At 35.2% G+C, this 19,071-nt stretch overlaps 1 protein-coding gene across 2 annotated transcripts in view; it reads right to left on the reverse strand.

Moving 5' to 3' along the window:
• LOC118184817 (alpha-aminoadipic semialdehyde dehydrogenase-like) overlaps positions 1 to 14,733 on the reverse strand; it is a 38,272-nt gene extending 23,539 nt beyond the window's left edge. Inside the window, exons 1-3 of one of the 2 annotated variants that reach the window (XM_085822842.1) lie at positions 13,819 to 14,733; positions 10,010 to 10,255; positions 6,543 to 6,821 (exon numbers count right to left, since the gene is read on the reverse strand). In XM_085822842.1, coding sequence (XP_085678968.1) covers positions 6,543 to 6,821; positions 10,010 to 10,165 — 435 coding nt within the window. In that variant the 5' untranslated portion in view covers positions 10,166 to 10,255; positions 13,819 to 14,733. Of the gene's footprint in view, positions 1 to 6,542; positions 6,822 to 10,009; positions 10,256 to 13,129; positions 13,422 to 13,818 lie in introns of those variants that run through there. The other variant, XM_035354542.2, reaches the window with a different exon arrangement.
• Between the last annotated feature and the right edge of the window lie 4,338 nt (positions 14,734 to 19,071).

Here is a 19,071-nt window from a genome sequence, read left to right on the forward strand (position 1 = left end):
GTTGAAATAAACATTAGAAAATTACAAAATATAAGAAAAATAATGCAATCTTTGTATAAACAATAAAAAACAAAAATATATATAAGAAGAAAAGTGAATGTACATGAAGATATAAAGGCCAGAAAAAGCATTAATTAACTTACGTTCTTTCTACTTGTCAGTGGGCAAAGTCTTCTCTTCGCGTCTGACTCAGAAGGGTTGTGTTCAGAAAATTCTTTAGCGGCAGCGGGTGCTTTGAATTATATCAGTCTGTAAGACTTGTGTGAAGTAATTTATGGTGTGGCAGGGACTAGGAATTCTTGAAGGACGTATGCTGTAGAGCTCTTATTTAAGTAAAACCGTCTATTAAAATTTTTTTGAAAATACTAGTGAATGGAAATTAATTAATTTCTGGCTAATTGTCGTGTCGTAGTGATGAAGAATTTAAGGGGTGTTGGAACCCCAAAATCTTCAAAAAATTGTGATTTCGGGATTTTTGCATTTTCAAATTCTCTACACTTTTATCTTTCTAAAAATACCATTCTTTAATCTCTGTGAAAATTAGAACTGTAAAACATCTAGTTTTAATTTGTCATCTACTGCTTTGATCAATGAGGATTTTTACATAAAAACGCGTTTTTCTCCAAACGTAATTTTTTTATACTCGATGTACCTTTTCTCAGGAACTACTGCTCACAGGTATGGAAACGTTTTATGGCTTATTTATTAGGTTCCCTAATATTTACTAAAATGAACTTTTTGTAATAAACTTAGAAGAAAAAACTTTTTTAATTTTTTTGTGTGAGAAAAGTGCTAAATTTTACTATGCCTAACAAAATATTCTGTAATTTACTCTAAAATTCAAAATGCTTCAAAAGCTCATTTCAGTATAATCAGGTAGGTATACTTTAATTACAGAAAAAAATTCAAGCTTGTATTTACAGCAGATTTTGAGAAAAGGTACATCGAAAATGGCCAATTTAGCAATGTCGGTATAGGAGTTTCTCATACTCCTTAAGAAAGGAAAAAAGGAATTTTCACTGTGAAAGAGCTATTTGACAGACTAAAGATTATGAAATAGGCCCATTTTTTAGTAACAGCATAGTAACAGCATAACTTTGAAGACAATTAGCTTTTTACATTATATACAACTTAGTAATTACACTATGTACAAATCATTCAACTGATAGTCATCCAACTTATGACGAAACACCTTCGTATTTTATTTCTTAATTATTGTTCATTGAACGGGAGTTGGTTTGTTCCCCTTGAAAAGTCAACTAATTTCTGATCAATGACAATGATTACTTGCATTTTATTTAATTCTTGCTTTTAATTTATTCCTTTTACAATTATTATTCATGATTTAATTCCAGTCCCCCTTAAACATTTTTAACAATTTACATTCAAGTTACTTAAAAACATCTTTCGAAATAGAACTTAACTAAGTATGGATTCTCTCTTTTCAGATCAATATTATTTATAAAATAAATTATATATATAAATATGGTATTACCGATTGCAATAAAAAAAGGAAGGTTCGCAGCTACATCTAGTGAAGTCCATATACAAAATTTCAACTTTCTAGGGCTGATAGTTTTTGAAGTATGTGAGGTACGCTGTTTCGTACGTACGTACAGATGGGTCACAAAAAATCCTTCTTGAATGCATTTTACTATCTGTTTTGGAATAAAGCATAATTTATTTTATCCGTATATATAGATGTTACCCAAAAAATACTGAAACTGGATTGGGAAATGACTAAAATTGATATTTTCGTTCAGATCTGAAATTCGAAATTTTTCATGATTATAATACTTCGTAACGGGAAGCAAAAGAAAATCTAGTATGTACGCGATATAACTTCCTTGTACGGAATAATAAATTATGCGCATTTTTTGCTGCATTTCATTTAAAATTATTTCCTCGAATTTTATTAGAGTACATTTCTTATTCAATTAATTCAGTCCTCCCTTCGCAACAAAGCAAAAATACATAAAACCTCAAAATTTATTTATTAAAAATTGAAAAATATAAAATTAGATTATTAAAATTAGAGTTTCTGTACAAAAACAAACAGTTCGGCCAGCGGGCAAGACGCCAGATTTTTCACTGCATAAAACTGAAAGTTTATTTTTGGACCCACTCTGCAAATAGACACTGAAGGTGCAGAAACTGACTTAATTCACTATACTGCAAAGTTTCAAGTGTAAATAAATATGGCTGCTATGGTAAAAAAAAATCAGGCAGCCACACTTAAACAACTTTTAAATTGTTGATAATTCTGCAACTATTGCATGCAAATTAAATAAAGGCATAAGAACCTTAAGCGGAAGAAAGGAACAACACAATTCAATCATTTTAAAACCCAAAACGCACAATTTACGAACATATAATAAGAAAAGAAACTGAGTTCACGGAGCCGAGTAACAGAGTGGGTATATATATGCGTGTTTATATCTTTTTGGTGTGGTTGATCGGGAAGTGCACAACTACATGTTATGGGAGATCTATATACAAAATTTCAACGTTCTGAGGCTACTCGTTTTTGAGTTATGCGAGATAAATATAAAAAAATCAGGCAGCCACACTTAAACAATTTTTAAATTGTTGATAATTCTACAACTATTGCATGCAAATTAAATAAAGGCATAAGAACCTTAAGCGGAAGAAAGGAACAACACAATTCAATCATTTTAAAGCCCAAAAGGCACAATTTACGAACATATAATAATAAAAGAAACTGAGTTCACAGAGCCGAGTAACAGAGTGGGTATATATATATGTGTGTGTTTATATCCTTTTGGTGCTGCCGATTGCATCCAAAACGGGAAGTGCACAACTACATGTTATGGGAGATCTATATACAAAATTTCAACGTTCTGAGGCTACTCGTTTTTGAGTTATGCGAGATAAATATATATATATACGTACATACAGACCTCACAAAAAATTCTCTTTTGAATCCATTTTATATCCTTTCTGCAACCTCTTTTTAAAAGAAGAGTCCTTTATTCTGTCCTTACGTACAAATGTCACACAAAAACATCGTTACGTTGCGTTCGATAACGGTTAAAATGGATATTTTCGTTGAAATATGATATCCAAAAATTTTGGCGGATAAAATACTTCCTTTAATTCGTACAAGGAAGTAAAAAGGTTAATTTTGATTATTGTTGATCGATGGAAAAATTTCTGTCACAGACCATCAGAAAAAATAAAGTTTCTTGGAGAAGTCCGAAAAAGGAGTAGAAAATCCTTGAGAAACAGCTCTGCTGGCTAATGATGTCACTATATTTAGGAATTCTTTGTATCCTCAAGAGTGTATAATTTGATTGTACATAACATGGAATATACAAATAATAATAAATCTCATCCATTATAAATAAATTGCCAAACACACAAATGAATGCGCAGCTATTAATCATTTTCTGTTTCCTACTGACACATATCGAAATATAAGAATAATATAAAAGCAATTTCTTTTCTATTTTTATTTGTGTTCTTGTTTTGAATGCTGATTTAATTTGCATAATCAAATGAACTTAATCTCCAAATTAAATTGTTTAAGACTGCAATTCAGTTTGTAACTATTAATTAAAATACAGATTATTCCTCTTTTCATTTTCTTTATACTTCCCTATACGAAGTTATATTGTATATTTCAACGAAAATATCCATTTTAACCGTTCTTGAATCCATCTGAACAATGTTTTTGCGTGATATCTGTATGTACGGACAGAATAAAGGACGCTTTTCCCCCAAAGAATTGTAAAAGGGATTTCGTGACGTCTGTACATACAGACGTATATATGTACGCATATACGTACGTACAGACGTCAGACGTACAGACGTACCTGTATGTATTTCGCATACCTCAAAAAGGAGTAGGCTTAGAACGCTAAATTTTGTGTATGGGACTGCTATGACGAGTAATTGTTCACCCCCTTTTTGATTACAATCGGCCGCATATAATTATACACCTACTCTGTTACTTGGCTCCGTAAGCTCGTCTTTTTTTATTCTTATATGTTTATAAATTTTGTATTTTATGCTTTAAAAGAATTATCAAAATGTAAAAGTTTTTAAAGTAATGCTAAGCCTAACGCAGCCATCATTTGTTTACATTTGATTACGTCGTTTACATTAGAAGAACAGTGAATTGAGTCAGTCTCTGCACCAACGTCAGTGTCTTTTTTGCCGAGTGGGAGCAAAAGTAAACTTTCAGTTTTGTGCACCTAAAAATTGTCACCTTGCATGCTCGCCAAATTGCTTGTTTTTGCGTAGACACACTAATCTTAACTGTAAAAACATTTTTTTTAACTGTATTTGTTGTTTAGTGTTTTCGTATATTTTACAATTTTTAAGGAAGATGTTTTGAGTTTTTATGCGTTTTTGCTTTGCCGGGAAGTGAGAACTGAATCAATTGAACAAGAATTAATTCTATGGAAAATCGAGGAAATAAATTTAAACGAAAGGCAGCAAAATTGCGTATAATTTAATAAGCCGTTCGGAGAAGTCATATGAAAAACACATGAGATTTTTTTAAACTGATATTTCTATCAGTTTCGGTTAATCGTGGATGTCACCCCCATTCGGTAGTGTACCGGGTAATCTGAAGTCTACGCCATTGCAGTTTTCATACACGAAATCCATTGTCAATGTTTACGTATGTTTACGTACGTATAATTACGTTACGTACATATAATGTTTTTAGTTTATATTTTTTCTAATTTTGAATAATAGCAATAACATAATTCAGGATGAGGGAAAAAAACATTATTGAAATCTGTGGATCCACAATAATATACATAATTTTAATATTTTTATTTCAGTTGCATTATTAAATGCTGCTTATATTTTAGATTGTATTAATTTCCAGAGCCTTTAGAAAGGTAATTTATTGTGGTTTACGGTGTTTCTGTACAATAGTAATTGCTAATTACTTGTTTGAATACTTTTGTACATATTATTATGCGTCATTACGATGAAATTTCCAAAGAACGAAATTTTAGCCGAATGCATTCTCAATTTCAGCTATGCAAGAGACCTGTATGATCCTTTTACAATGTATTTTTATAATTTAAAAAAAATAACTTTAAAAAAAAAAAAAAAAAAAAAAAAAAAAAAAACACGATCAAATTACATTTTTATATTCGCTTCTTCACAAACTATCTTGTGTTTTAATTTGAAAATTTCGGTGATTTTCATTTACTATTAATTTATTTCTCACTAATATTTATATTAAATTTAATCAAAATCTGGTAAATTTGATACAAGTTAAAATCGTTAATATCCCTTTAGGTTATACACTGACTACCAATAAGTATTTGGACACCTGTGATAGAAAAGAAAAACTAACTTTAGTCAAAATCAATAGTTGGTAGAGCCTCCACTAGAGGTAATTACAGCGTGGACCCTCCGAGGCATACTTTCCACAAGTCTTTGTATGACAGCTAGAGGTATTTTCTTCCACTCGGCTTGGAGAAGACATAGAAGTTCCTTCACCGATTTTGCACGGGTAGTGCACCCCTGAATTCGGCGATGCAACTCGTCCCAGAGGTTCTCGAAAGGGTTCAGGTCTGGACTCTGGGCAGGCCAGTCCATTCGATTAACTCCATTGGCACCATACCAAGCCTTGGTTAACGTTGAAACATGACAACTGGCATTGTCGTCCTAAAAGTAACATGGGTCCAACCCGTAAAACTGCCACAACGTAGGAAGTACATTGTCATCCAAAATAGTGCAGCAGGCATCGGAGTTGAGCTTACCATGAATGGGGACCAAGGGTCCCCATTCATGGTAAGCTCAACTTGACTCAACCCTCCGCCGAACTTGACTGTTGGCACAATGCATTCTGGCAGGAGACGTTCTCTAGGTAGACGCCAGACCCAAACCCTGCCATCCGAACGGTAAAGGGTGAACCTTGATTCGTCACTCCAAAGAACCCGTTTTCACTGATCTACGGTCCGATTTCGATGTGCTTTGCACCACATTAACCGAGCAGCGCGATTGGACTTTGTGATCAAAGGCTTATGGGCAGCAGCACGACCATGAAACCCAAGCAGATGTGCTTCCTTACGGGTGGTATTCATTAAAACAATACTCCGGGATGCCTGTTGAAACTCCTTTCGGATGAGGGCCATCGGTTGGGTGCGGTTCTTTCGAATTTCTCTGGACAGCACTCGTCGGTCTCTATCTCCAGTTTCGTTGGTCTGCCGATTCGGGGCACATTCCGACAATCACCGCTCACCTTCCACTTCTTACTCACATAGGCCACTGTCGATTTTGGGTACTTCAGATCGCTAGATATGTCCCTTAAGGATCGGCCACATTTGTGATACCCGATAATTATACCTTTCTCGAAATCAGAGAGCTCCGAACTGCGAGGCGTCTTGCATGCGACTAAAGCCGATGCTGTTTCCTACACGATATATACCAGCGGATTCCGTGACGTACCTTAGGACCGCAGATATCGTCATTTGCATAGGTGTCCAAATACTTATTGGTAGTCAGTGTACAACGTTTACGTGTTTTCATTAAAAGTTGAGTTGCAGACTTACTTCTAAAACTGAAGAGATTATTTTCATGACAGCAATACTTGTTAGCATAGTTGTGGGTGCACCTTTCCATACCATAACGTCTCCACACACCATAGCAAGAGCATTATTCCATCCAAATACCGCCACGGGAAAATTAAATGCTGTGATTATTCCAAGAGCTCCAATTGGGTTCCACATTTCTAGGAGTACATGGCCAGGTCTTTCGGACGGAATAACCTTACCCTCATACATTCTTGATAACCCCACTGCGTAATCGCATATATCAATATATTCTTGAATCTAAAATGGAAATGATATGACATGATAAGCAAAAATTGTTTATTATGTATGAAAGAACTCTTCGTTAACGCCTGACACCCGACCATACAATCAGCAGCGATACAACGAATGACTTTTCTTTCTTGCGAACGATGTGGCGACCCCAGAAGCTGCTTCGAATATTTCTAGAAAGACTCGATTTTTCGGCTAATCTTTAGAATATGGTAACAGGTAGTTTGGCGACATTTTGGTAAGGCGATAAAGGTTACTAGCTAGGACTTTAGCAATAATCTGAGAAGTACACAGTTGGAATCACAGATTATTTTGTCTCAGAGAAATGAGAGGTCATGAGACATGTAATGTAACATTTATCGGAAAATTCCAAACGGGATTTTAGCTAATAAGCACTCAGAAACAATTTCGCTGCTAAAGTGCAGGATCGTCCACTTATTTGTTTTGGCGCTTTTTACAGGAGTAGAAAGAATTCGATTTTTGTCAATTTTCTTTGACTTTTTAAGTTAAAATAGGTCGATGAGTACATAGATAAAGTCAAGAGTGTGCGCAATGCCATTTTTGTGCAATTCTGCGATGGTTTCTTTAAGGGAAAATAGGTCGAAGTGTACATGGATGCCGTGTATGTGCAATTCTTAAAAACGCGGCAAGCAGTTGCGATTCTGCATTTTCTCCCAATTTCGCACCTAATCTTCGTCATGATTAAGTATTTTTGTTCCATAAAAGTTCTGGTATAAGCGTAATTCGGCTAGCAGATTGTTGGAAAAAAATGCCTTTACTTCGTGAAAACAAAATGGCGTCCAAAACAGAACTAGCAGGTTGCTGTAGCAGGGTTGGTCGCCAGATTGTCGCCAAGTTACCATAATGTAAAGATGTAATTTTTCTTGAGGCTAAGAAATTGGTTGCGGTTTTTTTTTCCTTCCCCATTTAGTGTTGATTTGAGACTAATTAGAGCAAATGTATATCGGCATTATGTTCCTTTTTTTTTTTTTTTTTTTTTTTTTTTTTTTTTGGTAACTCTTTTCCGAGGAAACGTTTTCGAGACAACGTTTCTATGTCTCCTGTTAAATTTTTCCTGCACTTTGCATCGCATATTTTTCGCAAATTTGCCGAAGAGTAAAACAGAAGCAATATGTTATTTCTAGACATCTTGCCAAAAGTTTGCAAGCATTGCAATTCTCATGCAAACCGTACATGACTAAAAATATACCATGAATTTTCTTTATTAGCACCTTCTGGTAAAGGGTTAACATAAGAACTGAAAACTGATTCGAAGAAAGGCGCTTATCTGCTTATTTAGTAGACTTCATATTAAGGAAGAGGTTAGGTTAGGTTAGGTTATTGAATTACGGCAAAGCCTCGAGGGCTATCTTCCTAAGGGGAGGGGTGCCTTCTTGGAGGACTTTCTAAGGGAAACTGGTTCGTATACACGTTACGCATGGGGAAAACCACGAAAACACCCATGCGGCCAGCCCGTTCGCGAGATTCGAACTTCGGACCGAACTCTCAGTGTTCAGCGACTTTACCGCTCGGCCGCTGGTGGGCCCATATTAAGGAAGTGACTGTGGATTAATAAAATCCCTCTGAGAAAATTTTGAATACGGTCTCCAAGCAATATCCGCCGAGAATCAAAATACTCGTTTAGCCATCTGCTGTCAGCAAAAATGCATTTAGTGATCAGCAAATGCATGAGAAAAAATATGTCAGGGAAAATGTATTGTGGTTACTGGTAAGTGCCAGCAAATACCAAAGTACCTGAATAGCAAATACAATTGTAATAAACAATTCGCAATATTTATAAATTTTTATATATTTGCATATACTCATGGCGGGCTTTGGGACGTAGGACAAGCAAACCTCAAACTGCGAGCAATATCTCGCAGTTTGAGTTTGCTTGTGGCAACACTGGCTTGGTAAACTCTCTTGGCCCCGGGAACTTAACTTGAGGCCGTGGCATCGGAGCGGAAATCTCTAACTAGGTAAAAAGATTTCTTATGCGCTAGATTCAAGAATTCCGACTCTTTCAAATTTACGAACGTTGAGTGACTCCGCGGACGCTGTACACCCTCCTCCAGCATCTGTATGCCAATGAGGATGGACGACTTGTTGCCGAGTTTTGAGCCCAGCGTTTAATGTAATTGATCGTTGCATTGGTGGGCTGTAGTCAGCTCCGTTCGTTTGGTGGCTATTTGTGCCCATTCAACACTTGTGAAGCGAGGCGTCGTGGGTGGCGCGAGGCACATACTTCGTCAGCTTTTTCGAAGGCGGGCAGGTGTAAAAGGCGCGCTTTTCTGTTACGTACAAAATGGGACTAGTGTGGCGACCTCGAGGTAACTAGAGGATTTTGGCTGCCCTGCTCCGGGAACTTAAGCCCACTACAGGTCCACTCTCCCTTTGGGCACGTCGTGGAGGTTCAACCTCCACTATTACCCTCCAGGAGAGCAGCGCACCACCTGGGAACAGGCCCCAGGCAGCACCGGTCGTCTAATGCTCCTACCAGTCGCTTGGGCGAGCCCGTCGCAGCGGGACATTACCCAGCGACCCCGGGGGAGACCCCCGGGTTACTAGAACCACGCCGCGCTAGGACGTGCCAGACTCCGGGGCCGGCCAATAAGTGACCTTTCCCAGAGCCTTCAGAACCACCAAGTTCATAAATTTTATACCCCCGTGGCCGAGACTGCCTAGGTACAGATCCTAGCCAGTAACTTCGCAGAGTTCTCTACGTCGACCCTGAGGGGGGACCTCGAGGTAGTGGTTATTTGCTCGTAGTTGTTCAGTGCTTTAGGTGTTTTCGCGGAGGTTTCCTCGTGGCTATGGGTCGAATCCGGAATGCCATGCAAAACATCGCTTGGCCTCCGGAAAGGAATTTTAGCTCGTGACATGGGAGAGGAATCCTCTACCGCTAGGGCAAAAGAGCTCTTGTACGTTAGATTCAAGAATTCTGACTCTTTCAAATTTACGAGCATTGAGTGTATCCGCGGACGACGTACACTTTTGGCTCGTATTATTATTATTAATCATCATAAAAAAGTGAAAGAAAGCAATTTTTGGTACTTCCTTGTTAAATCCGGCATCTCTTTTTATCATCAAAACGGGCAAACTTACCCGGTCTGTAACTTGCAAATGTCGCCAAAAATCGTGTGGTGGACATTTTAACAAGAAAATACACATTTTTCTAACAAGACATAGATGCTTACCTCTCCTTCAGATTCGGCCAAAATTTTTCCCATTTCCAAAGAGACTAGTTTTCGCAGAGTGTTCTTCTTAGCTCGAAATGCATCTCCCAGCTGACGAACAATTTCACCCCTCTGCGGTGCTGGTATATCTGCCCAGATCTCCCACGTTTCCTGCATAGCTTTAACAGCATTGTCATAGTCGGTTAAATTTCCTTGTACTACGTCGGCAATGGGTCTGTTATTGATAGGTGACGTAGAAGTGATAACCTATAAAAAGCAAAGACATCTCATAATAAGTATATCAGTTTTATTGCAGTATGTAAGTATTGCTGCTTTATACAAATCGATTATTTATGGTAATCCTGCCTCGAATTAGCAGATTAACGTTATTTTGCCAACTATGTTTACTCACTTTGTATTTCTGTGGGAAACTGGTTCGTATACATATTACACATGGGAAAAACCACGAGAACGCTCATGCAGTGAGCCCGTTCACCGGGATTCGAACCCCGGAAATAACTTCACAGAAAAGAAAATCCACCGGATATCCACGAAGGATGCCTTCGTAGATTTTCTGTTGGAAATATGGTTCGTATACATATTAAACATGGGGAAAACCACGAAAACGCCCATGCAGTCAGCCCGTTCACCGAGATTCGAACCCCGGAAATAACTTCACAGAAAATAAAATCCCCAGGATATCCACGAAGGATGCCTTCGTAGATTTTTCTGTGAGAAATTGGTTCGTATACATATTACACATGGGGAAAACCACGAAAACGCCCATGCAGTCAGCCCTTCACTTAAATTCCAACCCCGGAACTAACTTCACAGAAAAGAAAATCCACCGGATATCCACAAAGGATGCCTTCGTAGATTTTCTGTCGGAAATATGGTTCGTATACACACGAAAACGCCCATACAGTCAGCCTGTTCAGCGGAATTCGAACCCCGGAAATAACTTCACAGAAAATAAAATCCACAGGATATCCACGAAGGATGCCTTCGTAGATCTTCTGTGGGAAATATGGTTCGTATACATATTACGCATGGGGAAAACCACGAAAACGCCCATGCAGTCAGTCTGTTCAGCGGGATTCAAACCCCGGAACTAACTGCTGGTGTTTACCTACTTTAAACCGCTTGTAGACCTGAAAGAATGAAAGGTGACTATCACGTACTTTGTTGCTATCTGATTGATTGGAAGAAATAATAATTTTTTTACGTTCGAAGGCGGTGATATTTTTTTTTTTTTTTTTTTCCCTTTCCTTTAACTTTCCTCTTCTTGTATGAACTAAAAAGTATAAAATAAAATAGGTATATAAAATTTTTACGGTTACCCAGTTTTAGTTAAATGCATCAAAATAAAATTGATGTATTTAGCCACACAATGGTCATATGCAAATGCATATAAAATCATATAGCAAATAAATGAAACGTGTTGGGATGTTAATAGAATTTTGAGAAGCAACATAAGTGATAGCATAGAAATGACACATATAAAAATAATTATATTCCATCTCTGATGATTTTTTATTTAAAATTCTTTATTTTTAGAAGTTCCATGATTTTACTTTTATTCAATAGACCAAGGATATTGTGACAGTTAAAAAAAATTCATTTTACTGTTTATAATACATTTAGGAGTGAAAGTTAAATAAAAATATACATCCTTTTTATAATGTTTCGGTTTAGTTTTCCCCTCGATTCTTGCATGAAATGTTAGATACTTATATATTTTATATCGAAATATGTTTTTTTATACCATGGTAAAAAAGAATATGGTATGCAAATGAAGATAAATAATTTTTGTGTGTGTGTGTGTGTGTTTAATTTCATTCAATGCATGCTAAATAATTATCTTCTAAGATGAAGAAAGAATTTTGGCTTCTTATAATAACAATTAGCGGCTCCGATTTACCTTGAAAAAGAAATTAAATTATGATGTAAAAGAAAAATTACAAAAATTAACTTAAACACAAAAACAAAACTTAAGTAAACACAAAAACTAATAATTTTAAGAAGAAAAGAAACCAAAGAAATACTCTGGCTTGGTGAACTTCAATTTGTATCGATTCTAGGAGCAGCAAAAACTATAATTTTCTGTTACGAAGCTCCGGAACTAGAATTTCGTTTTTTGTGGAATTTTTAAAACTATTGTTCATTCTTGATGGAACTCTCATTATTTACATCATAATAAATTAAAAATGATAATGAACGTATATACCAGAGTTGGTTGCATTTTATAAGGTGAAAATCATTATTTGATTACAATTTTATCTTAAAAACATATTTACTTCGCCTTATTTCAAGTAACTATAACAATAGAAATAAAAAATATTACTTAATTAATTATTTTATGTAATTAGTTTTCAGGTCCATTTAGCATTCAATAGTTGTTCCGAATTTTGATTTTAACTCGCGAAACACTTCGAGGAAACACAAAGTTCCACAGAACACATTTTATAGGGTGAAAATCATTATTTGATTAAAATTTTATCTTAAAAACATATTTACTTACCTTATTTCAAGTAACTGTAGCAATAGAAATAAAAAATATAACTTAATTAATTATTTTAAGTAATTAATTTTCCGGGCCATTTAGCATTCAATAGTTGTTCCGAATTTTGATTTTAACTCGTGAAACACTTCGAGGAAACACAAAGTTCCACAGAACACATTTTATAGGGTGAAAATCATTATTTGATTAAAATTTTATCTTAAAAACATATTTACTTACCTTATTTCAAGTAACTGTAGCAATAGAAATAAAAAATATAACTTAATTAATTATTTTAAGTAATTAATTTTCCAGGCCATTTAGCATTCAATAGTTGTTCCGAATTTTGATTTTAACTCGCGAAACACTTCGAGGAAACAAAGTTCCACAGAACACAACGTGAAATCTGCTGAACTTCGAATATATCGAACACACTTCATAATTAGAAAATGTTATAGGTTAGTACTGGGAGATGTTAAAATTTCATCAAAACACTTTCCTTTCTCTCAAATTATACAAATAAATAAAATATATTAATCAAATAAAATAATCAGATCTTCTCGTTGTAAAATCAAGACACCAATACTACTGTTCTTATGAGTCAAATAAAGTCTTAAAAAGTAAATGAAATTAGCACTTACCTCTCCAGAACCTGTCCAAGATCCATTGTAAACGCCAAGATTATTTTTCTCAAGACCTAAGTCTTTTAAAAATGCATACTTAGGATCTTCAATTAAATATGAACTGGCACTTGCTTTTTGAATTGCTCTAAATTGAATGCCACGACGTGGGGCAAATTTAATAATATTTCTCAAAGCAATGAACATTTTGAAAATTTACGGCATTCAAAAGATGTCAGTCAGCACTTTAAATAATTAGCCCGAAATAACTCCAAATTCTAGTTAATTACGTACGCCTATATATCTCAACTGAGGCGGCATCTTAAGCTTTTACTACTGTTACTAGATCATGTGATGATCACGTGATTTTGATATACAATCTGCAACATTACTAAATCTACATTTCTAGATCACGTGACACAGAAGCCTCTCAATCCCCTTTTAGTGATGCATGTTGCATATTATTAACGATGTATCACGAGACTGGCAGCTACACCACAAAATACATCGGCATGGGTTATAACTACACCGTTATAACCCATGCCGATGTATTTTGTGTATTTCTTTCTTGTTTTGTTCCATTTCTCATAGCTGTTTTCTCCTAAAAATTTTGTGATTCAGAAGGTCATGTTAAAGCCATTAAAATTTTTAGTTTCTTCAGCAATTCTGTGATTATTTTGAAATCGTAATGATAATAATGTAATATTTACTTTTTATTTCTGGAACAGGGGAAAGTTGCAAGGGATTAACCCATCCATCCATTATGTTCTTGCGATATAATAGTCATTTTATCAGCCAATGATTTGATAATTTTTAATTATTTTCAAAGCAATATTATTATTCAGTATCCATTTTATTCATATTATTCAATATTTCATAAGGTAAAGCACTCGAAGCTGTTGGCTTAAGAGGAATGCCTTCGTGGAGAAATTTCTGAGGAAAACACCTGATATTCATTGAATGGTCATTTGAAGGTCACGTGATGGACTCTGGTCAAAGGCATGATATATGTATGTTCAGCCATTCATCGTTCTTGACCTCTCCGCAGTTAGAGCCTGAACTAAAATGTACCCATCAGTAGACTTCGATTAGTCAAGAGGGGTCATTCTCCTCCCCAACGGTATTCTCCCCCCTGTGCTGTTCTTCTTTAATTTCCAGTTCCTCGAACAGCATATTTGAAAGATACACGCATGCGCATAATTTCTAGAAATTTTCATTTCTGATCACATTTCGTCTCGATATGAACTAAAAATGGAATAAACCAATTTGTGTTGATTGACTGGATAAACCTGCCCTCTACTTTCTTACGTTGGAATGTAAAACATTAAAGTCATAAGGTATTTCTCGTGCCTTTGTGGTGTAGTGGTTCTGCACGCTGGGCCGGTATTCCAGAGGTCCGGGGTTCGATTCCCGGTGAAGGCGATTTCTCTTTTTTCATCTTGCCTGCTTCCGAAATAAACCTAATGACTCTATAAAGTACTCCTTTTATATTCGTTTGTCATCACTTCAGGTTGCTTATTCGAAGATCCGGTGTCCCACTTCAAGCAACAGCACAGGGATTTTTAAAAATTCTTCACTTGCAAAGTTTCTTGTCTTAGCTAAGTCGCATGCTTTCCGATAAAGTCTCCAAACGTATAACATTGCATACCATTCTTCGAAACGGGAGCAGCAAGTTTCAAAATTAATAACTAATAGAAAATTTACGTGTCTTATATTCAAAAAAGCGTTTTCCAAATGAGAATTTGAAAAATTTCATACTTAAAGATCATGATAATAATTTTTGCAGTTAAGATATAAGATTTCCATTTTGTCTCACTGAAACATTTTGAAAACACAGACAACAAAAGATTTTAGAAAACAATCACGATAACATTGTTTCGGAAACAATGTTATTAAAGAAACATCCCTCAATTCGTCTTATCGCCCACTCGAAAAGCGCGAATCACCTTGGTAATGACCTTGTTTAAAATCTGCATTGTCAGGATGATTTGTAGATTTCATACTTCTGTAAACCGCGACTAGACGACACGTGTTCCCTTCTCAAATTTTTTGAATGCTTCCTTTTAATCCTTTATTTTTATACCATATTTTAAAATTTCGTTTGAAGTTTAAAATTTTGTTCCTAATTTTCATTAAAATCATAAACTTAGTAGCCCAAAAGGGCTATTATTTCGTTTTGGTATTTTGCGTTAAATGTCGGTTCACTGTTCAAACTGTTGCCACTAAATACTACATCCCTGTGTTATATTAAAAGAAATTGAATAATGAAGAATCTGCATAAATGAATATATGTTTCTCGCACTGTAATAAGACAGCAGTACCTAGAGCCATCAAATTTTGAATAACGTAATCTTCCACTGAATATGGGCCTTTGGAAGCCTTAATTTGGGATTGGTTTTAATATAAATTTCATATTTTGTAACATTTTAACGAATTTTTGTTAACAAACTCGACGATTTCAAAGCGAGCAATTACAACACTGCACGGGGAAAAAAAAAAAAATATTTCTATCTCCAGCGCGCCAGACGGTGTATCGGAAATTCTAAAGATGTGCTCTTTTTAAATTGTTTTATGATATTGCTGTTGAACTGAATTTTATGCTTTCAGTGCGAAGAACATGATATTTAATAAATAAAGGTAGCACAGAAAACGTTAAAAAAAAGGGCCGCTTTGGGCGTAATACAAAATGTGAATAATTCCAATTTTTTTTTTTACCTTTTTTTTTCTTTCTTTTTTCTTTTTTCTAGTTTATTTATTTTCCTTCTTAATTTGCGTTTTTTTTTTTATTTTTTTTATTTGCACTCATTTTTTATTTGTATCATTTTCTTATTTTCCATCGCAGTTTATATGCAACCAGTGAACCCCAGATTTTCTAACGGCTGATATAAACGAACCTATGAAACTCGCTACGGTATGAACAGCGTGGAAAAGAGAATAGTAGAGTTAAAATGTAGAAAATAAACCCAACTTTAATGCTATTTATACATTTTAAGACTCGGAGATGAAATTAAACGAAATTAAATAATAACAAAAATTTGAAAGCTTTCAGATTGTACATTACGCGCAAAGGTTTTTTTTTTTTTTAACGTTTTGTGTGTTATCTTTATTTATTAAATATAATGTTCTTCGTACTTAAACCATCAAATTCAACAACAATATCGCAAAATAATTTTAAAAATGAGCATATCTTTAGAATTTTCGATACACACTCTCGCTTCGCTGGAGGTAAAAACTTTTTTTTTTTTTTTCCTCGCTCTGAAATCGTTGAGTTTGTTAATCAAAAAGTCGTTAAAGTTTTACTAAATATGAATAGGTAATAAAACAAATAACAAATTCCAAATTTGGCCTTCCAGATGCCCATATTCGGGAAGAAGCATACGTTAATCAAAATTGGATGGTTCTAAGTACCGTTGTTTTATCACATTGCGAGAAACATACATATATCTATGCAGATTCTTCATTATTTAATTTCTTTAAATATAATACAGGACCTTTATTTGGTGAAAACAATTTGGAATGTGAACCGACATTTCAATGCAAAATGCCAAAACGAAATTAATAGTCCTTCGGGGGAAATTGTCCCTTTAGACGATAGTCCAAAGGGGAAATTAAATGTTTTTATTAAATTTAGTTAATTAAAAACTTCACTGCATACAATGTTTCAGGTTAAAATATTGTTAACCCTTTGCGGCACAGTGTGTCCGGTCTATACACACCTAAAAATTTCTTTCTGTACACACAGAAAAATTGAATGAAAAAGGATTTATAAATTACTATAAGTTACTATGAACCTTCTTTATTTGTAGTAGACGGCAGCTCAACACAAACCAGTCTATATATTTCAGTCATATTTAGTTTTCTAAGACCTTCATTTTTCAAAGAAATCTTCCAATTTTTTTTAGGATATAAAAGGAATTGCTTGAAAAGAAATTTCTATGTTAATTTTAGCTGTATGCTAATCTACTTATTCCATAGTAGTTTTAAATTTTTACCTTGAAATCTTGCTTAAAATCAAACGGCGAACCCTAGGTGTGTCCAGACCGGGCTCACCGATATTCTAGGATAACTGAGAGTCTGTGTTCTTTGTTTCTCCTCATCTCATCGGTCAGTTCATTGACAACAATGCTCGTTTCAGCACTCTTTTCGAAGCTCTATTCAATCAGTGTGCCACTGTGGGCAAAACCACAGAATTAAAACGATAAGTGCTCTCTTCACAAAATTTTACTTGTGTACTCCTCTAGGCCTAATTAGACTGCCCCCCCTCTTTTTTTTTTTTTTTAATCAAAACTCCGACTTTAAAAGTTAGCCTGCCGGAAAGGGTTAAGCATTATTAGACTTTGATAATAATGCCTAAAACGTAATAATAAATTTTGTCAAATTTTGTGTCCAGACGGTATATTGGTTAGGGCAGCCTGACTGTAATACCAACGGGCCTGTGTTCGAATCCCTGAGAAGACATGGGTGTAAAATTATCTGCCCCTTCATAGGTGTTAACGATGGCCACCTATTATGTGCATCCACAATAAAATGGCCGCCACATCTGGCCTTAGCAGTGACCAATGCCGTTATAGGCAAGTGCCATTGGGAAGAATGGAAGAATGCTGAAGAACACAATTCCCTCTGATGCGATAAGTGCACCGCATGCATACTTGAAAACATATGCCCCCCCCCCTTTACGTTGCAGGAGGTTGGAAGAAATGCAGTTTTAGGCATAAAGAGGTTGTCCCTTTGAACTTGTGGAATCAGCTGAGTGCGTGTATGCCGTACACATTTTTCTTTCCCCTTCGTCTTTTCTAATGTAAGGTTTTTGAATAAAGCCAATATTTGACTACTTTTCCAGATCTAAAAGAGAACTTACTTTCTGTTTTATACCCTTTTTGGTAATTGCAAGGATTTATTTATTTTTATCTCCCAAGTTATTTTATGTTAAGTAGCTTTACTGTCACTCTCATTTTCCGTTTTCCTGCCAAAATGCTAAATTTTAGTTCTCGGGTATTCAAATGAGGTAGAAAGATATAGTGTTTAAAGGGAAGTTTTATATTGTTTAATCAGAGAATGTTCTGCCTGCTGAAGGAGGCCACGCTACTAACTGCAGTTCTTTGACAGCAGTCTGTCTTCGTCTTTGCATTCTTCTTGCGAATAGTGCTTGTCACACCGGTATAGGCTTCAGCCAACTTGAACACTATTTATTTCTGTGTAGCCCTTGATTAACTTACGACTTAGTTTAGTTTCAGTTTGAATTCCTTTGTTTTTGAGTTACGCCATAACTGCTGGCTGTTTCGTAAGCACACGAAGTTCCGCCTGTTAAATTATTGTGAGTTCTGACATAAAAAATTTCTAAATGACTCTACAAGAGGTCCCCGAATTGGCGGTGGACGATAATTCTTCACCACCAAGGTATGGCGAGTGTTCCCCTAATCCCCAGTCAATCCAAAAAAAAAAAAAAAAAAAAAAAAAAAGCTAATAACGCTGTAGGACATATTTACAGAAAATTATACGAAACAGAACACAAATGAACGAAAAGCGCAAAAAAAAAAAAAAAGCTGAGTGTTTTTTTTTTTTTTTTTTTTTTTTTCCCTATTGGCGGACACTAGACATTATAGGTGTTGGCCATCATTAAAGCCGGAAGCGGTAGTCTTTTTATTATGGTATGTTTTTTAATAATTTATGTCTTTTGTTATATCAGCTTGTACGGAAAATAATGCAGGTTATTGCAATTCTTCATCTTTCCTGTACATTTTTAGCAACAAAAGTATTTTGAATTACATTAGTTTATATATCATTTTGAAGCTCTATTTTCGCTCTATATTTCTATAATAATCATTTTGTTCCAAAATTATTTTCAAAAATATTTACTAAGTGTTTTTTGTTTAGATGTCAAAACAGGGATTTCTACAAATTTACTTTTATGAGAACAAGCTAGGCCACAGCGCAGCACAAACGGCTCGAAATGTCAACGAAGT

The sequence above is a fragment of the Stegodyphus dumicola genome, chromosome 8 (assembly GCF_044657685.1).
Source record: "Stegodyphus dumicola isolate Sdum_Otavi_A_Nest chromosome 8, ASM4465768v1".
Classification (NCBI taxonomy): domain Eukaryota; kingdom Metazoa; phylum Arthropoda; class Arachnida; order Araneae; family Eresidae; genus Stegodyphus; species Stegodyphus dumicola.